The sequence below is a fragment of the Salvelinus fontinalis genome, chromosome 4 (genome assembly GCF_029448725.1).
Source record: "Salvelinus fontinalis isolate EN_2023a chromosome 4, ASM2944872v1, whole genome shotgun sequence".
In the NCBI taxonomy this organism is placed as follows: domain Eukaryota; kingdom Metazoa; phylum Chordata; class Actinopteri; order Salmoniformes; family Salmonidae; genus Salvelinus; species Salvelinus fontinalis.
Genome location: NC_074668.1, coordinates 46,593,874 through 46,618,018, shown reverse-complemented (window position 1 = coordinate 46,618,018; position 24,145 = coordinate 46,593,874). Strand labels below are relative to the sequence as shown.

General features: G+C 43.2%; 1 protein-coding gene across 1 annotated transcript in view; it reads left to right on the top strand.

Moving 5' to 3' along the window:
* The window catches only part of LOC129853884 (cytosolic arginine sensor for mTORC1 subunit 1-like), a 35,362-nt gene extending 13,121 nt beyond the window's left edge, over positions 1-22,241 (top strand). The window contains exons 2-9 of the mRNA XM_055920360.1: positions 13,359-13,429; positions 16,441-16,634; positions 17,184-17,319; positions 19,096-19,219; positions 19,502-19,612; positions 19,830-19,912; positions 20,021-20,115; positions 20,794-22,241. Coding sequence (XP_055776335.1) covers positions 13,359-13,429; positions 16,441-16,634; positions 17,184-17,319; positions 19,096-19,219; positions 19,502-19,612; positions 19,830-19,912; positions 20,021-20,115; positions 20,794-20,862 — 883 coding nt within the window. The 3' untranslated portion in view covers positions 20,863-22,241. The remainder of the gene's footprint in view (positions 1-13,358; positions 13,430-16,440; positions 16,635-17,183; positions 17,320-19,095; positions 19,220-19,501; positions 19,613-19,829; positions 19,913-20,020; positions 20,116-20,793) is intronic.
* Positions 22,242-24,145: the final 1,904 nt, after the last annotated feature.

Sequence of the window (24,145 nt, the reverse complement as noted above, 5' to 3'; positions counted from 1 at the left end):
ATCAAACTGTCCACTTAGGAAGCAACACTGATTGACAATAAATTTCACATGCTGTTGTGCAAATGGAATAGACAAAAGGTGGAAATTATAGGCAATTAGCAAGACACCCCCAAAAAAGGAGTGATTCTGCAGGTGGTGACCACAGACCACTTCTCAGTTCCTATGCTTCCTGGCTGATGTTTTGGTCACTTTTGAATGCTGGCGGTGCTCTCACTCTAGTGGTAGCATGAGACGGAGTCTACAACCCACACAAGTGGCTCAGGTAGTGCAGTTCATCCAGGATGGCACATCAATGCGAACTGTGGCAAAAAGGTTTGCTGTGTCTGTCAGCGTAGTGTCCAGAGCATGGAGGCCCTACCAGGAGACAGGCAGTACATCAGGAGACGTGGAGGAGGCCGTAGGAGGGCAACAACCCAGCAGCAGGACCGCTACCTCCGCCTTTGTGCAAGGAGGTGCACTGCCAGCGCCCTGCAAAATGACCTCCAGCAGGCCACAAATGTGCATGTGTCTGCTCAAACGGTCAGAAACAGACTCCATGAGGGTGGTATGAGGGCCCGACGTCCACAGTTGGGGGTTGTGCTTACAGCCCAACACCGTGCAAGATGTTTGGCATTTGCCAGAGAACACCAAGATTGGCAAATTCGCCACTGGCGCCCTGTGCTCTTCACAGATGAAAGCAGGTTCACACTGAGCACATGTGACAGACGTGACAGAGTCTGGAGACGCCGTGGAGAACGTTCTGCTGCCTGCAACATCCTCCAGCATGACCGGTTTGGCGATGGGTCAGTCATGGTGTGGGGTGGCATTTCTTTGTGGGGCCGCACAGCCCTCCATGTGCTCGCCAGAGGTAGCCTGACTGCCATTAGGTACCGAGATGAGATCCTCAGACCCCTTGTGAGACCATATGCTGACACATGCACATTTGTGGCCTGCTGGAGGTCATTTTGCAGGGCTCTGGCAGTGCACCTCCTTGCACAAAGGCGGAGGTAGCGGTCCTGCTGCTGGGTTGTTGCCCTCCTACGGCCTCCTCCACGTCTCCTGATGTACTGCCTGTCTCCTGGTAGGGCCTCCATGCTCTGGACACTACGCTGACAGACACAGCAAACCTTTTTGCCACAGTTCGCATTGATGTGCCATCCTGGATGAACTGCACTACCTGAGCCACTTGTGTGGGTTGTAGACTCCGTCTCATGCTACCACTAGAGTGAGAGCACCGCCAGCATTCAAAAGTGACCAAAACATCAGCCAGGAAGCATAGGAACTGAGAAGTGGTCTGTGGTCACCACCTGCAGAATCACTCCTGTTTTGGGGGGTGTCTTACTAATTGCCTATAATTTTCACCTTTTGTCTATTCCATTTGCACAACAGCATGTGAAATTTATTGTCAATCAGTGTTGCTTCCTAAGTGGACAGTTTGATTTCACAGAAGTGTGATTGACTTGGAGTTACATTGTGTTGTTTAAGTGTTCCCTTTATTTTTTTGAGCAGTGTATATAGTTAATTAGGTACAGATGAAGTAAGTTATGATTAACTTCACAGGGTGTTGAAAGTGCACGCTATAAGCTTAATGTTTCTTTCCAATAAATATAGATTTTTATTTGACATATGAAAACTTAAGTGAAAATTTGCATTTTGTAATGCACTACACTTTCTCTTCAAGTCAGTTTGATGTAAACGCATTACTGCAGGAAAAATGCAAATATTTTCTTTATGCATATTAGAATATTCACGTGAAAATCTGTCGCCAATTGGATGGAAACCTAGCTAGTCAGAGACATAGAAGTCCTGAACATATTGGCTAATTATTTAAAAAGAAGATGGAGAACAAGCTATTGGATGAAAAATACCAGCGTTTTGGTGCAGGTACAGCTGACTCATGCTAGCTAACACTACCTATATCAATATAATATTGTCCAAAAATAATATTGAAATATGTAAGTGTATTGATTTTTCACCCCTATCACTAGTCCTGGAGTGTATTTTTCAAATGAAAGCCCCCCAAAGTATACAGACTTCATCCAGTGTCCAGAAAAGTGGATTGTCAGTATACAGTAGACACATTTATTTATATATAGATATATGATGATTGTATGATTTTTAAGTAATTAATTAGCATTTTATTGCATGACATAAGTATTTGATCACCTACCAACCAGTAAGAATTCTGGCTCTCACAGACCTGTTAGTTTTTCTTTAAGAAGCCCTCCTGTTCTCTACTCATTACCTGTATTAACTGCACCTGTTTGAACTCGTTACCTGTATAAAAGACACCTGTCCACACACTCAATCAAACACTCCAACCTCTCCACAATGGCCAAGACCAGAGAGCTGTGTAAGGACATCAGGGATAAAATTGTAGACCTGCACAAGGCTGGGATGGGCTACAGGACAATAGGCAAGCAGCTTGGTGAGAAGGCAACATCTGTTGGCGCAATTATTGGAAAATGGAAGAAGTTCAAGATGACGGTCAATCACCCTGTCTGGGGCTCCATGCAAGATCTCACCTCGTGGGGCATCAATGATCATGAGGAAGGTGAGGGATCAGCCCAGAACTACATGGCAGGACCTGGTAATGACCTGAAGAGAGCTGGGACCACAGCCTCAAAGAAAACCATTAGTAACACACTATGCCGTCATGGATTAAAATCATGCAGCGCACGCAAGGTCCCCCTGCTCAAGCCAGCGCATGTCCAGGACCGTCTGAAGTTTTCCAATGACCATCTGGATGATCCAGAGGAGGAATGGGAGAAGGCATGTGGTCTGAAACAAAAATAGAGCGTTTTGTTCTAAACTCCACTCGCTGTGTTTGAAGGAAGAAGAAGGATGAGTACAACCCCAAGAACACCATCCCAACCGTGAAGCATGGAGGTGCAAACATCATTCTTTGGGGATGCTTTTCTGCAAAGGGGACAGGACTACTGCACCGTATTGAGGGGAGCATAGATGGGGCCATGTATTGCGAGATCTTGGCCAACAACCTCCTTCCCTCAGTAAGAGCATTGAAGATGGGTCGTGGCTGGGTCTTCCAGCATGACAACGACCCGAAACACACGGCCAGGGCAACTGAAGAGTGGCTCCGTAAGAAGCATCTCAAGGTCCTGGAGTGGCCTAGCCAGTCTCCAGACCTGAACCCAATAGAAAATCTTTGGAGGGGGCTGAAAGTGCGTATTGCCCAGCGACAGCCCCGAAACCTGAAGGATCTCGAAGGTCTGTATGGAGGAGTGGGCCAAAATCCCTGCTGCAGTGTGTGCAAACCTGGTCAAGAACTACAGGAAACGTATGATCTCTGTAATTGCACACAAAGATTTCTGTAACAAATATTAAGTTCTGATTTTCTGATGTATCAAATACTTATGTCATGCAATAAAATGCACATTAATTACTTAGAAAATCACATTGTATGATTTTTGGATTTTTGTTCCGTCTCTCACAGTTCAAGTGTACCTATGATAAAAATTACAGACCTCTACATGCTTTGTAAGTAGGAAAACCTGCAAAATCGGCAGTGTATGTGTCTAAATTGGTAAACTGATAAAGGTATATTTTGAGATATGAGAAAAATATAACCTATTAGGGTGTGTTGCCTGGTCTTGTATACTATTCAGTCTACCTGTAATTATACTGTACAATCCTTAGGTACTATGCCTTCTGCTACCATTTTTTTAAACATTACATATGACAACCAATGTGTTATAATAGATTTTGATCAAGAAATCTTTAAGGTTTTAACACCCATTTCAGACTGTAACATCCATTAGTTGTTTTTCCTCCTAAAGTAATAATGGAAATGTCAATATTTTCAAAATGGTAGTTTTTGTGTTCAGCCAAGCCTTTCCTTCGAAATGGCAATCCATGTTTTGACCTAAGACTTACAAACTCACAGACCTTTGCTAATGTGTTCAGTCTCCCCAAAAAGCTTGTCCGTTTCATGTAACGTCCATGACACTTCTTATTTGCTTATTTCTCCAACATGTCAGTATTTACAAGTCTGCTTTGTTGGGTATACATGCACCCTAAGGGGTGCATAGACACTCACACACACAAGGTTTAATTTATATCTTGTTTGTCCATTCTGTGAGACTTTAAAGTTGTGATTTTTTTTTTTTGCAAATGTAATGTCCATAATGCTGGAATCTTCCATAAACGGAATAGGACTACTCTCCAATCTGTGGTACAAAGACTGAAAGGCAAGGCAAGCTATTCCCTTTTTTTCTCTGCAGCTTGCTAACGAGAGAGCATGGTTCGCAACAATGCCGCCGCTAATCCAAAAACAATGGAGACTTTTCCACTTGCCTGCTCCAGTAGGCAGTCAAGGTCGGTGCCCAATGTTTATACTGCGAAAGCCCGGGGGCCCTGGGCTAGCACCAGGGGGAGAGCTGGGTAAACTTTAGCCATTGTTTAAGAGAAGACACTGAGTGTATAAAACATTAGGAACACCTACCTAATATTGAGTTGCACCCCCCTTTTCCCTCAGAACAGCCTCTTTGTTGGGGCATGGACTCTAGAAGGTGTCAAGTGTTCCACAGGGATGCTGGCCCATGTTGACTCCAATGCTTCCCACAGTTGTGTCAAGTTGGCTGGATGTCCTTTAGGTGTTGGATCATTATTGATACACAGGAAATTGATTGTGAAAAACCCAGCAGCACAAACCGGTGCGCCTGGCACCTACTACCATACCCCGTTCAAATGCACTGAAATATTTTGTCTTACCCATTCACCCTCTGAATGGCACAAATGCACAATCCATGCCTCAAGGCTTAAACATCCTTCTTTAACCTGTCTCCTCCCCTTCATCTACACTGACTGAAGTGGATTTAACAAGTGACATTTAAGGGATCATAGCTTTCACCTGGATTCACCTGGTCCATTTGTCATGGAAAGAGCAGGTGTTCCTTATGTTCAGAGGACCTGGCAGGTAGCCGGCTAGTGACGCCTGTTAAACAGTCTGGTGGCCTGGTGATAGAAGCTGTTTCTCATGGTCCCGGCATTAATGCACCTGTACTGTCTATCTGCTAGCTGGTAGCAGGGTGAACTAGGGCTGTGGCGTTGCCGAAATTTCATCAGCCGGTGATTGTCAAGCAAATAACTGTCAGTCTCATGTAATTTATCATTAATTAACATAAACACATTTAGTATCTCCTGGAATCCACACAAGCCATTTATAAAAAGTCTAAGAAATCCATGTAATATAGCCTACACCTTCACAAGAAATCCATGATTTATTTTAGACAGGTCTAAAGAAGCATGATATGAAGAAAATGTAGTCTATTTCAGAAGAAAATAATAGCATACTCTGAGTTGTCCTGATGTGGCTATTACAAATGGCTGTGGGCTACGCTCGTTCAACACCATAGTGCCCTCAAAGCTCATCACTAAGCTAAGGACCCTGGAACTAAACACCTCACTCTGCAACTGGATCCTGGACTTCCTGACGGGCCACCCCCAGGTGGTAAGGGTAACACATCCGCCACGCTGATCCTCAACACGGGGGCCCCTCAGGGGTGTGTGCTCAGTCCCCTCCTTTACTCCCTGTTCACTCATGACTGCATGGCCAGGCATGACTCCAACACCATCAAGTTTGCTGATGACACAACAGTGGTAGGCCTGATCACCGACAACGATGAGACAGCCTTTAGGGAGGAGGTCAGAGCCTTGGCCGTGTGGTGCCAGAACAACCTCTCCCGAAAATGTGATCAAGACAAAGGATATGATTGTGGACTACAGGAAAAGGAGGACAGAGCATGCCCCCATTCTCATTGACGGGGCTGTAGTGGAGCAGGTTGAGAGCTTCAAGCTCCTTGGTATCCATATCACCAACAAACTAACATGGTCCAATCACACCAAGACAGTTGTGAAGAGGGGATGACAAAACCTATTCCCCATCAGGAGACTGGAAAGATTTGGCATGGCTCCTCAGATCCTCAAAAGGTTCTACAGCTGCACCATCAAGAGCATCCTGACTTGTTGCATCACTGCCTGGTATAGGAACTGCTCTGCCTCTGACCGCAAGGCACTACAGAGGGTATTGCGTACGGCCCTGTACATCACTGGGGCCAAGCTTCCTGCCATCCAGGACCTCTATACCAGGCGGTGTCAGAGGAAGGCCCTAAAATACATTAAATAAAAATGCAGGACAAAACACACATCACGACAAGAAAAACAACACAACACTACATAAAGAGAGACCTAAGACGACAACATAGCATGGTGACAACAAGATAGTAGCAACACATGGCAAGATCATGGTCGAACCAGGGGCTGAACTTGTTTTTTAATTCTCATTTTCTTTATGGGGGCGATTGTTAACAATATTACTGTAGATATCAAAAAACAAGGTCCAAGTTTCTTCGACAGAGGGGATCAAGCTAATTCTATACCAATTTAGAGGCCAGGTCATGAAGGAAGGCTTGCTCATTAAAGTTTTTTAGCAAACATCTATGACAAATCAGGACAGGACTTTTCAATGAGCAGCCATTACGAACACAGGCTGTACAACAGTGATCACTAAGGTACCAGTCTGGTGTTTTCTGTAATGACCTATCAGGATTATTTGTGAGGATAACATTGAGGAGAGTAGCTTTTTCTGGGTGTTTGGAGTCATACCTTGTGGGATTGGTAATAATCTGAGAAATATTTAGGGAGTCTCGTTGCTTTAGGACTTGGTGAGGTGGTTTAAGCATGTCCCAGTTTAGGTCACCTAGCAGGACAAATTCAGACTTAGTGTAAGGGGCCAGGGGAGAGCTTAGGGCAGGTATGGTACAGGCTGGTGCTGATGGAGGATGATAACACCCTGCAACTGTCAACGAAGAGCTATTTGAGGGTTTAATGCTGAAAATCAAATTGTTTTGGGACACACTCACTGAAGGTGATCCTTGGTAAAGATTGCCACTCCCCCACCTTTGGAAGATCTGTCTTGCTGAAAAAGGTTATAGCCAGAAAGGTTAACATCAGTATTCAAACACTCTTTCTAAACCACGTCTCAGTAATGACCAATACATCTGGATTGGAGCTGTGAACCCACACTTTCAAGTGATCCATTTTAGGTATTAAGCTTCTAGTGTTAACGTGCATTTTTACGAGAGCAGAAATCCGTGAAACGGATATCAGCGCACAAGTCAGAATTGGGGCTAGCAGAAGTAGATAGGCCAGTGTGTACATGTACATTTCCAGATATCATCAACAGTAACACAATCAAGGCACGGCAGAGGACAGGGAGAGCTCTGCAGTGTTGATTTATGACATTTGAATGTGCATTAGATGGCAACAGGAACATATTATACAGCAATTTCATCAGGTAACATGAATACAAAGCCGGCGAGAGGTGGTTAGAATAGGATGGGGGGGGGGACAAAAGTCAGTGTAACCAATAGTCAGAGTCCCGAGTGTGGGAACAAACAGTCTGTCCCACGGTAGGGTAAACAAGTAAGTTCATAGCCCACAAAGCATGCAGGAGTGATGAAGCAAATAGCAATGGCTAGCCCCCAAATAAAGACTTGGGGCTAGCCAGCTCACTCACATGGCTCTCCGTCACATGATCGGTTCTTTCTCTAAGTGTAGACAGACACATCGGGGACGCAACTGTGCGTGTCCTTTTCCGACTGTCCACATTTACTTTTCGGCAGCCAAGAAGATGAGTCGGCCTAACGAACAGCAAAAGCACTAGCCTATGTCAATCTACTATCCCCCATAATATAGAAGTCGACCTATTCTGTGCGAGAAATAAATATTTCAAACATACTGTAGTCTGGGACAGTTGTGGGATGCGATAGATCCCACTAGCATTTAAAAACATTTTTTTTTTAATGCAATGTGGCTGACGCAACCGATTTTAGAACGTTTATCTTAAAATGTTTATAAACTATTAGGCTATATCTTCACATTGTAAGTGCAGCAATGCACACATGGTAGAAGGCTATAAGTGCGATGTTCCGTTAGCGGACAACACCAATATCAAAAGTGACCGCAAATGCAATTATGCTTGTAATGCTTTTATTATAAAGGTGCACTTTTATGGTGAGAAATGATGTTCCCCAAACTTAACTCACACGCTGCTTATACAGTGGGGCAAAAATGTATTTAGTCAGCCACCAATTGTGCAAGTTCTCCCACTTAAAAAGATGAGAGAGGCCTGTAATTTTCATCATAGGTACAGTTCAACTATGACAGACAAAATGAGAAAAAGAAATCCAGAAAATCACATTGTAGGATTTTTTTATGAATTTATTTGCAAATTATGGTGGAAAATAAGTCAGAGTCCCGAGTGTGAGTCCCGAAAATAAGACCAAATACTTATTTTCCACCATAATTTGCAAATAATTTAATTAAAAATCGTACAATGTGATTTTCTGGATTTTTTTTTTCTCATTTTGTCTGTCGTAGTTGAAGTGTACCTATGATGAAAATTACAGGCCTCTCTCATCTTTTTAAGTGGGAGAACTTGCACAATTGGTGGCTGACTAAATACATTTTTGCCCCACTGTATATGCCAGCCCCTTGTAAAGTGGATTAATGTGTTTAATTTCAAGAAGTTATTTGGCCGCTTTAGTTGTGATACAAACCTTGTTAAAACATATAGGCCTATGGGCTAGGCTACATGAGGTGTGCAACTATGATTAGAAAAAGTTGCAAAAAGAGGCATTGTTTCTTATGCTGGGCATCATTCACAAGTGATAATACACTGCTCAAAAAAATAAAGGGAACACTTAAACAACACAATGTAACTCCAAGTCAATCACACTTCTGTGAAATCAAACTGTCCACTTAGGAAGCAACACTGATTGACAATAAATTTCACATGCTGTTGTGCAAATGGAATAGACAAAAGGTGGAAATTATAGGCAATTAGCAAGACACCCCCAAAAAAGGAGTGATTCTGCAGGTGGTGAACACAGACCACTTCTCAGTTCCTATGCTTCCTGGCTGATGTTTTGGTCACTTTTGAATGCTGGCGTTGCTCTCACTCTAGTGGTAGCATGAGACGGAGTCTACAACCCACACAAGTGGCTCAGGTAGTGCAGCTCATCCAGGATGGCACATCAATGCGAGCTGTGGCAAAAAGGTTTGCTGTGTCTGTCAGCGTAGTGTCCAGAGCATGGAGGCGCTAACAGGAGACAGGCCAGTACATCAGGAGACGTGGAGGAGGCTGTAGGAGGGCAGCACCCCAGCAGCAGGACCGCCACCTCCGCCTTTGTGCAAGGAGGTGCACTGCCAGAGCCCTGCAAAATGACCTCCAGCAGGCCACAAATGTGCAACATTTTTCAACCCCTCCACAAATTTCTTGTTAACAAACTATAGTTTTGGCAAGTCGTTTAGGACATCTACTTTGTGCATGACACAAGTCATTTTTCCAACAATTGTTTACACACAGATTAGTTCACTTATCATTTACTGTATCACAATTCCAGTGGGTCAGAAGTTTACATACACTAAGTTGACTGTGCCTTTAAACAGCTTGGAAAATTCCAGAAAATTATGTCATGATTTTAGAAGCTTCTGATAAGCTAATTGACATCATTTGAGTCAATCGGAGGTGCACCTGTGGATGTATTTCAAGGCCTACCTTCAAACTCAGTGCCTCTTTGCTTGACATCATGGGAAAATCAAAAGAAATCAGCCAAGACCTCAGAAAAAAATTGTAGACCTCCAGAAGTCTGGTTCATCCTTGGGAGCAATTTCCAAACGCCTGAAGGTACCACATTCATCTGTACAAACAATAGTACGCAAGTGTAAACACCATGGGACCACGCAGCTGTCATACCGCTCAGGAAGGAGACGCGTTCTTTCTCCCAGAGATGAACATACTTTGGTGCCAAGTGCAAATCAATCCCAGAATAGCAAAGGACCTTGTGAAGATGCTGGAGGAAACGGGTACAAAAGTATCTATATCCACAGTAAAAAGAGTCCTATATCGACATAACCTGAAAGACTGCTCAGTAAGGAAGAAGCCACTGCTCCAAAACTGCCATAAAAAAGCCAGACTACAGTTTGCAACTACACATGGGGATAAAGATTGTACTTTTTGGAGCAATGTCCTCTAGTCTGATGAAACAAAAATAGAACTGTTTGGACATATTGACCATCGTTATGTTTGGAGGAAAAAGGGGGAGGCTTGCAAGCCGAAGAACACCATCCCAACCGTGAATCATGGGGGTGGCAATCATGTTGTGGGGGTGCTTGCTGCAGGAGGGACTGGTGCACTTCACAAAATAGATGGCGTCATGAGGATGGAAAATTATGTGGATATATTGAAGCAACATCTCAAGACATCAGTCAGGAAGTTAAAGCTTGGTCGCAAATGGGTCTTCCAAATGGACAATGACCCCAAGCATACTTCCAAAGTTGTGGCAAAATGGCTTAAGGACAACAAAGTCAAGGTATTGGAGTGGCCATCACAAAGCCCTGACCTCAACTGTATTCACTTCGGGTTACAACCTAGTGTTCTTTTGGCTTCTTATTATCTATTTTTACTTTTAATGTGCAAACGTACAATGTCAGTCATGAATTCGTATTGGTTGTTGTTAGTGACTCTTTGTTAGTTTCCCATTCTGTTTGAGTGACAATTTTTGGTTTCTTGCTTGGGAACGTCCCTGTCAGTGTTCCCCAGCAAGTAACCAAAAATAGTTCATCAAACGGAAGGGAGAACGAACAAAGTCCCTAACTAACGTTAATTTATTTTAACTAGGGAAATTGTCACTTCTTGCGTTCTGTGCAAGCAGTCTGGGTATATGCAGCAGTTTGGGCCGCCTGGCTCATTGCCAACTGTGTGAAGACCATTTCTTCCTAACAAAGACCGTAATTTAATTTGCCAGAATTGTACATAATTATGACATAACATTGAAGGTTGTGCAATGTAACAGCAATATTTAGACTTATGGATGCCACCCGTTAGATAAAATACGGAATGGTTCCATATTTCACTGAAAGAATAAATGTTTTGTTTTCGAAATTATAGTTTCCGGATTTGACCATATTAATGACCTAAGGCTCATATTTCTGTGTGTTATTATATTATAATTAAGTCTATGATTTAATAGAGCAGTTTGACTGAGCGGTGGTAGATAGCAGCAGGCTCGTAAGCATTCATTCAAACAGCACATTCGTGTATTTGCCAGCAGCTCTTCTCTGTGCTTCAAGCATTGCGCTGTTTATGACTTCAAGCCTATCAACTCCCAAGATTAGGCTGGCAATACTGAAGTACCTATTAGAACATCCTATAGTCAAAGGTATATGGTATCAAATCGTAGACTTAATTATCCAATTTATTTATAAAGCCCTTCTTACATCAGCTGATATCTCAAAGTGCTATACACAAACCCAGCCTAAAACCCCAAACAGCAAGCAATGCAGGTGTAGAAGCACGGTGCTAGGAAAAACTCCCTGAAAGGCCAGAACCTAGGAAGAAACCTAGAGGAACCAGGCTATGAGAGGTGGCCAATCCTCTTCTGGCTGTGCCGGGTGGAGATTATAACAGAACATGGCCAAGATGTTCATAGATGACCAGCAGGGTCAAATAATAATAATCACAGTGGTTGTCGAGGAATGCAACAGGTCAGCACCTCAGGAGTAAATGTCAGTTGGCTTTTCATAGCCGATCATTCAGAGTATCTCTACCGCTCCTGCCGTCTCTAGAGAGTTGAAAACAGCAGGTCTGGGACAAGGTAGCACATCCTGTATACAGGTCAGGGTTCCATAGCCGCAGGCAGAACAGTTAAAACTTGCATCATTTTCTAAACGTGGTTTGGCCTTTTTGTCATATTCACTAAGAGTTGGTATGGCAGAACCACAATTGAGAACAGCCGTAATGACACTATGCTGCATTATCACAATGACATCTATTACGATGCCTAAATATGAGCTCTTGCATGACATGAGTGTGCTGTGGATATATTTAATTAACCTTTAATAATGCGGTTGGGACCTGTTATAACAAGTTCATGAATTGTTTTGTAATTAATGTGTTATGAATAGGAAGTAAAAGTAAATTGTTAACAATTAGGCTAACTATAATGCACTCTCCCACTGGTATAAAATAATTCATGAGGGCTAGCCTAAACAAAGCAGACAGAGGGTTGCTAGCACTGTCCTCCCTTCTTCTTGCAGGCTTAACAATAACAAGTGGAAAATCTAGGCCTAAATTCTGACGCAAACTTTTACCAGCCCCGTTCATACTCTGGACCGTGTCCTTGACACAGGCTACCGATCAGGAAGTAGCTGTAGAGCTGGACAGAGTGAGATCAACAGGAAGGGCTGGCTAGAAGGTGGCAGGAGACAATGGGCTGCGAAGTTAGCTCGCTACCATGCTCGCTCTACAGTCGGCTGGGTGGAGCTATCTTTTTTTTGGCTGCGTCCAAAATGGCTCCCCTATTCTTTACTGTATGATGTGCAGTCCTCTACTTTTTATGCACTACCATAGGGCTCTGGTCAAAGTAGTGCACTATGTAGGGAATAGGGTGCCATTTCGGACACACACCTCTCTTTTGGATTCATTTCCCCGTCTCATGGAACCAATGGATAACATTTTGCTGAGTAGGACCGTATTCTAGTGTAATGCAGCTGGTGGGAGATGGGATGATGATTGGGGGGTGTTGCTGAGGGAACTAAAGGGAAGGATGTTGCACAGTTTAATCATCCAGAAGATTAGATGGTCTGACTCTGCAACTTTGCACTGATGACAATGACTATAGAAGTTGACTAGTATATAGACCTAGAGCACAAACTGATCTGGCACTAGGCTATGTCTGTTCTCTTCCGTTTTGCAACTACTGCTTTGCAGGGGAGAGGGGTGGGGGTTAATGAGACCCATATCATTATGCTGAATGCACTGTCTAGCACTTTGTGAAGCCTGCTCTTTCAGTACACTCCTGTATTCTGCCCTGGGCCCTATCTCATCCCATAGTTCTCCTGAATGGATCTCTCTCCTGCTGGGCAGGGGACCGCCTGCCACAAAGACAACTATGTGTCCTTGAAACTCCCCCTCTCCCAAAATCTGAGGCTTAAATATTTTGGGTTTAGGCCTGAAGTGAATTCAGTCCAAGTTCCCCGATTACCTCAATGTCCCCAGTGATCCCCACTGCTAGGCTGCACAGCAATAGGCCTAACAAATGGGGCATTCGAAAGAATTACTGTCCTGCCATCCCATCTTAGAACGGGTCTGGCTCTGCTCTCTCCAGGATACATATTTTTTTCAACTGTGGGTGATTGAAGCAAAGCAAGACCTTGTTGGATTGGGTACAGACATTGTGAGCAGAGCAGACCAAGCTGGGGGAATGTTGGCACAGGGAAGACTACAGCTTGGCTTGGTGATTGGCCAGCGGTTTGCCTCTTGACTATCCCCTTCTCTCTTTCTCCGTCTCTCTCAGATGCAAGTTCTTCAGTCTGACAGAGACCCCAGAGAACTTCACTGTCGTCCTCGATGAAGAGGGATTTAAAGGTAAATGATTCCCCTACTTCTTATCAAGTTAACCAGAGGCACCACTTAACAAACCTCCGTTCATGGCCTATTCTCAATCGCAGTCCCTTAACATGCTGTAACAACTTCAATGTCACATCACATGTTTTTTATGGCCCATTCTTATCTTTGAGTCATATTATTCCCAGAGTCTTTTTCTCGCAGATGTAGTTGATATTACGGGCGCACACTGCCTCCGGGCCTTCTCTCTTTCTATTTTAAGTGGTGAAAGCTGGTGCAGTGACGCCACAAGGGGCTTCTCCTGACAAATGATTCTAATCAGAACAGTGGCCCTTTGAAGGGGAGTAGAGAGATGGAAAGGGTAATGACAGAGCGAGAGCAATAGGGGGAAAGAGAGGGAGGGGATGAGCGAGTGACGTTTCATTAGTGATTGAAGGGTTCGGGAACTGCCTGTTAATGTTGTGAATAAATACCATTTAGTTTCCCAGTCAACAAGTGTTCAATTACTTCAGGGGGTGAAGAACAAGAAGTTCACTTCACACATTTGAAACATAATGCTATAGAGGATAAAGTAGCATAGCAACAAACACATTTCCTTTAGAAAACTCAGAGCTGAATGCATTCATGGTTTAATCCAGTACAATGCATTATTAGCCTGTGTCTAACTACATATACAGTTGAAGTCGGAAGTTTACATACACCTTAGCCAAATACAATTAAACTCAGTTTTTCACAATTCCTGACATTTAATCAGAGTAAAAATTCCATGTCTTAGGTCAGTTAGGATCTCCACTTTATTTTAAGAATGTGAAATGTCAGAATAATAGTAGAGAGAATGATTTACTTCAGCTTTTATTTCTTTCATCACATTCCCAGTAGGTCAGAGGTTTACATACACTCAATTAGTATTTGGTACCATTGCCTTTAATTTGTTTAACTTGGGTCAAACGTTTTGGGTAGCCTTCCACAAGCTTCCCACAATAGGTTTGGTGAATTTTGGCCCATTCTGACAGAGCTGGTGTAACTGAGTCAGGTTTGTAGGCCTCTTTGCTCACAATTTTTCAGTTCTGCCCACAAATTTTCTATAGGTTTGGGGTCAGGGCTTTGATGGCCACTCCAATACCTTGACTTTGTTGTCCTTAAGCCATTTTGCCACAACTTTGGAAGTATGCTTGGTGTCATTGTCCATTTGGAAGACCCATTTGCGACCAAGCTTTAACTTCCTGAGGTCTTGAAATGTTGCTTCAATATATCCACAGAATTTTAATCCCTCATGATGCCATCTATTTTGTGAAGTGCACCAGTCCTTCCTGCAGCAAATCACCCCCACAACATGATGCGGCCACCCCCACGCTTCACGGTTGGGATGGTGTTCTTCGGCTTGCAAGCATCCCCCTTTTTCCTCCAAACATAACGATGGTTATTATGTTCAAACTGTTCTATTTTTTTGTTTCATCAGACCAGAGGACATTTCTCCAAAAAGTATGATCTTTGTCCCCATGTGCAGTTGCAAACCGTAGTCTAGCTTTTTTATGGTGGTTTTGGAGCAGTGGCTTCTTCCTTGCTGAGCAGTTTTTCAGGTTATGTCGATATAGGACACATTTAACTGTGGATATAGATACGTTTGTACCTGTTTCCCCCAGCATCTTCACAAGGTCCTTTGCTATTTTGGGATTGATTTGCACTTTTCGCACCAAAGTATGTTCATCTCTAGGAGACAGAACGCATCTCCTTCCTGAGCGGGATGACGGCTGCATGGTCCCATAGTGTTTATACTTGCATACTATTGTTTGTACAGATGAACGTGGTACCTTCAGGTGTTTGGAAATTGCTCACAAGGATGAACAATAATTTTTTTCTGGGGTCTTGGGCTTTCTTTTGAATTTCCCATGATGCCAAGCAAAGAGGCACTGAGTTTGAAGGTAGGCCTTGAAATACATCCGAAGGTGCACCTCCAATTGACTCAAATTATGTCATTTAGCTTATCAGAAGCTTCTAAAGCCATGACATCATTTTCTGGAATTTTCCAAGCTGTTTAAAAGGCACAGTCAACTTAGTGTATGTACATTTCTGACCCACTGGAATTGTGATACAGTGAATTATAAGTTAAATAATCTGTCTGTAAACAATTGTTGGAAAAATTACTTGTGTCATGCTCAAAGTAGATGTCCTTAACCGACTTGCCAAAACTATAGTTTGTTAACAAGAAATTTGTGGAGTGGTTGAAAAATTTGTTTTAATGACTCCAACCTAAGTGTATGTAAACTTCTGACTTCAACTGTACATTGTGGTTGTGCACCAGGACCATCCTACTCAATGAATTTCATACAAATAAAAATAGTGAAACATTAAAGTATGCAACTATACGAAATATATTCTTTTGTCACCAAATAACTGATTAAAACACTGTTTTGCAATGAAGGTGAGGAATGAGCAATATCCTGTTTGTGGATCAGTTTAGACCCGCTAGGCCCAGTAGGGAACAGTGTTGTTTTCCCTGGCCCGTGCCCATCCGGTGTGAATAGACTGATGCAAACAGAGCAGGGAAGTTAGAGGAGAGTCTGGTTGAACCCTGACTCTTGACCACACACACCCACACACACAATAACCATCAAGCAGTCTAGTGATCGAAGTAGCCTACTGCTCCAGAATCACCTTACCCTCCCCAAATCTTAATCTCAACCACTTAGAGGTACAACTACGAAACTGACTTCAGATCAGTCTCTTGGGGAAACTCCATCCTAGTCCCAACTTATTTCTATGTCATGACATTGGATCCACTTCCTAATTTGTAACTCATAGCTGAGTGATAGTTTATAAATGGCATAGGTATTTTAGACCCCACGAAGGAAGGCACCGGCAGTGGGGGTGGAGTTCAGAGGAAATTACTTAAAGCAGCTGTGTAGACATGGCTTGAGGCTAGGTTGGTAAAATAACAACTTTGCATTTGGCCTGTGTCCAACTTGTGTGTGTTGTTTGCGTGTGTCTGCTCCCTGTCCTGACGTGACCCTCTCCCCTACTCCCCCCTCCAGAGCTACAGCCCTCGGAGCACCTTCAGGTGGAGGGTTCCGTGTGGCTGCCACTCAACGTCATCTCCAACGGCAACGCTTCCAGCAGCTCACAAGCGGTGGGCGTGACCAAGATCGCCAAATCCGTCATCGCCCCGTTGGCCCAGCAGCACGTGTCAGTCTTCATGCTGTCCACCTATCAGACGGACTTCATCCTGGTGAGTCCGCAAACTGTGGCTGTAATTCCGACCAGTTTATACCTGGGGCTGATTGGGTTGGCTGATATGATTTATTTATTGTTCTTCGACAACATAATGGGCCTTAATGTCCAGACAGAAATTCTGTTTTGTTACACCCTCCTAAACATGGCCCTGGTGTCTAACCGTGACAGAGTTGCTTAGCGATGGGCTGTATTATTTGTGAACTTGACATTTTAACAGGTGAGGTATTAACAGCCACTGTCCTGAGAACCGGAACTTAGCGGAATATTCTAATAGCAGTTGTTGACGTCTCACCAGTGAAAGCGTTAAGTGGGCAGAAATAGCAGACGTAGTGCCAGACGGCCCTGTCAGCAAATATGTTAATTCCTGACATAGTTCTCAGAGTTCATGGGCTCTGTTATGGCGAGGCAAAAAACTGGTAGTGTCAAATGAGGGAGGGAGCATATTACACAAGGGTGGTAGTGTTGAGCCAGGTAGGCAACTAGTCTATTTTGACTACAAAATAAGCTTTTTTTCCCAGCTTTTTTGTTGTTGTTGTTTCCTCAGGTGCGGGAGAAGGACCTGGCTGTAGTTATCCACACTCTGGAGGAAGAGTTCAACATCTACAGAGAGGTGGGGGGAGAGTACTCAGCTGTACTCAGCCAAGATGTCCACAATGGCTTCCAGAAGAACGGCAAAGAAGGTACGGTTCAGGAGAGAGGGATGAGGGATGGGGAGAGAAGGATAGAGGGAGATGGATGGATGTGCAACAAATGTACATTAACACAATTGTTAACCCGTTTTGGATTCGACATGCAGTTAAATCCATTATCTCTGACTCATAGCTGATGCATACAGTGCATTTGGAAAGTATTTAAACCCCTTTTTCCAGATTTTGTTTCGTTACAGCCTTATTCTAAAATTGAAATGCATTGCAAATGTGTAAACAGTTTTTAAAAAACTTTTTTTTACTATCACATTTATTCAGACCCTTTACTCAGTACTTTGTTGAAGCACCTTTGGCAGTGATTACAGCCTCGAGTATTCTTGGGTATGACTCTACAAGCTTGGCACACCTGTATTTGGGGAGTTTCTCCCATTCTTCTCTGCAGATCCTCTCCAGCTCTGCCAGGTTGGATGGGCAGCGTCGCTGCACAGCAATTTTCAGGTCTCTAGAGATGTTAAATCGAGTTTGAATCCGGGCTCTGGCTGGGCCACTCAAGGACATTCAGATACTTTTCCCGAAGCCACTCATGGGTTGTCTTGGCTGTGTGCTGAGGGTTGTTGTCATGTTGGAAGGTGAACCTTTGCCCCAGTCTGAGGTCCTGAGTGCTCAGGTCCTGAGTGCTCAGGAGTAGGTTTTCATCAAGGATGTCTCTGTACTTTGCTCCGTTCATCTTTCCCTTGATCCTGACTAGTCTCCCAGTCCCTGCCACTGAAAAACATCCCCACAGCATGATGCTGCCACCACCATGCTTCACCGTAAGGATGGTGCCATATTTCTTTCCAGATGTGATGCTTGGCATTCAGGCCAAAGAGTTCAATCTTGGTTTCACCAGACCAGAGAATCTTGTTTTTCTCATGGTCTGAGTCCTTTAGGTGCCTTTCGGCAAACTCCAATTGGGCTGTCATGTGCCTTACGTCTGGCCACTCTACCATAAAGGTCTGATTGGTAGAGCGCTGCAGAGATGGTGTGTCCTGGAAGGTTCTCCCATCGCCACATAAAAAGTCTGCCGCTCTGTCAGTGACCATCGGGTTCTTGGTCACCTCCCTGACCAAGGCCTTCACCCCTGATTGCTCAGTTTGGCCAGCTCTAGGAAGAGTCTTAGTGGTTCCAAACCTCTTCCATTTAAGAATGATGGAGCCCACTGTGTTCTTGGACCTGCAGACATTTTTTGGTATCCTTCCCCAGATCTGTGCCTCAAGACAATCCTGTCTCAGAGCTCTAGGGACATTTCCTTCGACCTCATGGCTTGGTCTTTGCTCTGACATGCACTGTCAACTGTGGGACCTTAAATAGACAGGTTTGTGCCTTTCCAAATCATGTCCAATCAATTGAATTTACCACAGGTGGACTCCATTCAAGTTGTAGAAACATCTCAAAGATGATCAATGGAAACAGGATGCACCTGAGCTCAATTTCAAGTCTCATAGCAAAGGGTCTGAGTACTTCAGTAAATAACGTATTTCTGTGATTTCATTAATTTCCAAAAATGTATACATCAGTTTTCGCTTTGTCATTATCGGGTATCGTGTGTAGATTGGAGAGGTAAAACGTTTATTTAATCAATTTTAGAATAAGGCTGTAACTTAACAAGATGTGGGAAAAGTCAAGGGGTCTGAATACTTTCAGAATGCACTGTAGCTACTGTCTTTACTGCTTTTCAGACCACTCTTCAGTCCCAGTGCATCGGGTTCATTCACACATGGTTGAGATTTGTAAATGAAAACCAACTCAATATTCTCCTTTTGTTTCCAGCCCCCCAGCCTACAGTGCACCCGGTGCTGATACCACCGAACCAGTTCTGTGTGATGAGTCTAGACCCAGACACTCTGCCTGCCATTGCCACCACACTTATCGACGTGCTCTTCTACTCCAGCAGGTGAAACCTGCTCTTGCATACAGTGCCTTTCCTTTTGTGACCTTTTCTCAGTTATAGCCTTACTAATACAAAAGATGACCACTGTGTAAAACCAGTCAATAACACGGGGTTGATCGTAATATAGGGGTACATTTTGCCTTTGAGCATAATATCCGGTAAACTATTTGATAATGAACTAATTAATAAGGACTGGAAAAATGTTTTTGTGTGTGTGTGTGTCTGGAGACATTAACCTGTAAGACCCTACAGTCCTGATAAAGTGTCAACTATTTTCTCCCCCAGTCCTAAAGAGGGCGCTCTTCCCAGCCAGGATCTGGACTGTATCAAGTTCTTCTCCTTCTCCCTGATCGATGGCTACGTCTCTCTGGTCATGGACACTGAGGCACAGAGACAGTAAGACTCATCTCCTTTCACCTCTCTCTTAAATCTGAGCTGCCCTGAAGCTCTCACATGACACACTGGGTTATCTTGCTCACCAGAATCTGGGCACACCGCTACAGTGCCAGGGAGAAGAGACTACCGGTGGTCCCTGCTGTTGCATCTTTGTGTCGGGGGGCAGTTGGACATATCAGGTTGGTAACAGCAGTGTGTGTGTGTTTGTTCTTGTTAGGTTCCCTGCTGATCTTCTCTTCACAAGTTCTTCCGGGGAGCTGTGGAGGATGGTACGCATTGGGGGACAGCCTCTGGGTTTCGGTAGGCTACCCTTTAATCCTAATTATTAATAATATGGGATTGGGATTCAATCACGCACACTAATATTTTAGTGTATCTCTCTCTCTCTTTCTCCGCCTTGTTTTCCAGAGGAGTGTGGCATTGTTGCCCAGATATCCCAGCCTTTAGCCGACAGTGACATCTCCGCCTATTATATCAGCACCTTCAGCTTCGACCATGCCCTGGTGAGTAAGCCTTAAACTGCCGATGTGAGTTTACACCCAGCATTACTCTATGTAACTTGGAATTCAGAACTCTAGAAGGGGGTACTTTCTGATTCTGGCCAGCGGAGGGCACTGTTCGCCAGAGATTCGGGCTAGTGTGTAACGAATGCCGTGATCAGTTATCTAAGGATAAATTACAGTAGCAGGTGTTTGTGTAGCAGGACTTGGACATATCTGGTTACAGAAATTATAAGAATGTCAGCGGCTCTTCAATTACATATTTCATTTCTGATTTGTCATAGAAGTCTCAACACCGGATAATGCTAAATCATCGGCTTCCCTTGGACTTTACAACTTGTATGTTGGTTTGGCGTCAGCGGTGTCTTTCTGCGCCATCTACATAGTTGGCACTTGAATGACACTGGTAGTTTGACGTGAAGAGATGGATGTCTGACTTAACAAACTGTTTTAAACTTCCCCCTAGCCTTTTATCTTCAAATGTCAACCAGCCCAAGATAAAATGCTTTTACTAATATGATGTGTTATTCAAATACCCCTGTGGTCTATCCTATGTAGGAAAACCCCACAGAAACCTTACACTTTGGAGATGAACCATCAGTTAGAATGCTTCTCATGCTGAAGATGCTGATGGCATTGGAATAGGAATCGCAACCTCTTCTCTCCTGTGTTCTACTCTAGGTCCCTGAAGAGGACATAGTGAGTGTGACTGAGATGCTCCAGCAGCACAGGAAAGAGCCAGCCTGCTGATGGCGGCCTGGTCCGTACTACGCCCCTCTCCGTGTCTTGGGCCTGGGGCAGTACAGGGCTGGAGGGAGATGCTAACTCTGTGCCTAGACTAGCACTGCAGCGTGAGCAGTATTAACCATGAACTTTGTTGCCATGACCACCAAAAGCGCTTCTAGTAGGGGGTGTCTGTGAAGAGAGCCTCTTGTCTTCCCAGACTCCTAAAGGACACGCACCGATTGGATGCTGCCTGGATCCTGACCAATGCACACAGCGGGATACGTGAATTGGTGAATTTAAAGTCCAGTTGTGATGATGGTAAAACTGTACTTAAGGACTGCAGGTATAATGCATTATGATGTTGTTATAATGAATGCATTCTAAGACTTGTTATAAGCCTATATAACCCCCTTATGTCTTATCACCCCATAACAAGAGCTGACTAAATAACAGCAATTTTGAGTCCGTTGAAAATGTTCTACATAGAGCGATATAACGTTAAAGAGAAAGGGGGATACCTATCATAGCCTAAGCCTTGTCTTAACGCATTGTTATAAAGGCGCATACACTCTTATAACGCATTATACCTGTAGTCGTTTTATAAAGTGTTACCGTGAGGACTTTCTTATGTTACTTTCCTGATTGCAGCATGGCACGAACATGTGACTAGGATTGTAAAAAAAACACGGCTGAGTCTTCCAGTGATGTTCATATCGTAATAGAATGTGTCAAAGACCCCCTTTGTGTCAAAGGTCAAATTAATTGTGTGAGTGAATTATGTGAAGCACAACTTATGCTTGGTATAAACAAAAAATCTCCATTGGTGCGTCATATTCGCCACATCTTCACAAATTCTACTTGTAGTAGGGCACGTACATTTTCTAATCGCACCCCCAATAGCCTAAGACACTCTGAAATCTCAGCACAGAGTGTTATTTTGGCCAATTATGTTTTTTACGACGTTCAAAAAAGTTCTAACTTAGTGTATTTGTGGAAATGATTCTGTTAATTGTTAAACAAATCTATCAGAATTGTATTTTCTTGGAAAACATGCAGGCAATACCACAAAATATATTACAAAAATCCCATGATCATCCAAGGTTAAGTGCGGCTTTATCCGATGCCGTGATGCAGTTACAACATCAAGTTACTCAGAATTTTTTTAAGGGTCAACATTTCTTTACTTTTGTAGCTTTGATACGATCAACACTATGTCTTATTTACATTTTCTTTTTCAATTTGCACAATAAACAACTTTGTTTTTCATTTCCTTGTAGATTGATAATGAAGCTACTAATATCATTAGAAATAATATTTTTCTTTGGTACAATGACATTTTGTACAATAAAAAAAATATGTTCTGTGAAATATTTGTAAAATGTACTGCTTTATTCAATAAAGACTATTGAATTAAATAATGTATTTCTGGACTTCATTATGGATACATTGTCACCAATTTGTTACGATAACATTTATATTAACATTTATATTAACATTTACTTTGTTTTGAATGAATTTACACAACAAATAGCTTGGACATGGCGTGAGACGTATTACACATACTTTGTCACACTATTTAGTGATGCAATGTCTTCATGACAACCATTATGTGATATTTTTTTTTTTTTTTTTACGGAGTACATTTTTGTTTCCATCAGAATGCTTCTTGTTTTAGAGACACCAGTCATACAGTATTAGTGAGTCGATTAACCCACCATTAGTGTCTCCATGGCTCACCAGCATAGAACAACTCTAACAGACTTTGGTAAATATGTATACTTAATATTTAAAGTAATATTTATGTATATTGAGTTTGACAGTTAATCCTTTGTCACATACTTGGCTTGGTAATGGTATAATCTATGGTTTCATGATTTGTAATTTTGCTGGTGACTAGGTGCACATTTCATTTTCTTTTACGTGTGTGTGCGATCATGTTCCTAAGTGTTCATGCGTGCTGTGTCCCTTTTACATTGTACATTTTGAATTTCCCCAGTGTTCATCTGTGTTCTCCTTGTAATCAAGTTGGAGATGGTACAAGCTGCACCCCACTCTGGAAACATGGACAAGTGTCAGAAGGCTTTAGACAAGATCGTAGAGCTTTCCAACCTGTTGGATCACGAAGCTGGCATCCTCCTGACTACTTACGTAAGTAACAAGATGCAACTGAGTTGCTTCGGGGAATATCTGTCTGAAACTTGACCCGATGCCTGGCCTTTAGCTCAGTGGGCTAACGCAATCTTGAGGACCACAGGGAATCAGGGTTTAAACCCCAGTTGGTCACAGTGACAATCGCGAACTCCCCACTAAATGACTCAAGATTGCGTGGTGTTTTCTCAGTATTTCAAACACTGCTGAGTATTATTCCTGGGAAAGCTATACCTGTAACTAACTGCATTTTATCTACCAAAACAAATACTGTTCACTTACAAGAGCGTTGAGGGATAGTCATGCTCTTAGCTCGCTAGTGTAACTACTGTGTATTGTTTTTGTCTACCGGCCATCTCTCTCTGTTATATTTGGTAGAAATTAGCCTGGGGAAGAGGTTAACTGTAATAACCACTGATTTGTGTATTATAAACTTTAGCAGTATATTTTATGCTGCTGTGTTTACTACCAAGCTGCAAGTAATGTGCAATTGAATTGAAAGTCCACTTTTATGCTCTTCCAGATCAATACAAATGGCTTCCCAACCGATCAGCAGGCCCCAGGCGTGGATGGGGTCCCACCAACAACCATCACTGGCTCCACCCATAAGGTGAAGCTACAGAACATCCACAACAGAGCCATGCTCTTCCACTGGCACATAGACACAGTAACTAAATACATGACTGACCTGTTGGAGGCCTCAGATAATGAGACTCAGATACTCCTGCGGCTCCTGAGGGATTCCATGAACCGTCTCCAGAACCTCTTTGGCCGCGTAGAAAAGCTCTTGCAGATCCTGGACTCAAATACCACTACTGTGTCCACCAAGGTGCCCCAAGACGTGTCCCGTGATGAGTATGAGAAGAAGATCTATGGCTGGGCAGTGCTAGACCGGCATAAGGACTTTCTGGCCGTGGTGTTGGAAGTTGCTGGCTTTAAGGCTAATACTGTATGTGAGGGTTAGAGAGAGTGATTGTCACTTAAGGGTGATTTTAGGATATTTATTCATGAATTTCATGTAAATCAACAATAAGGGGACACAGGCCCATCGCCAGTAATGTGAATTACTTACTAATTACTGCACAGTATATATTTACATCTATTTATTTTAGTTTGTTTTAAGTGTAGGTTCTAATTTATTTTCGAAACGGAACAAGGA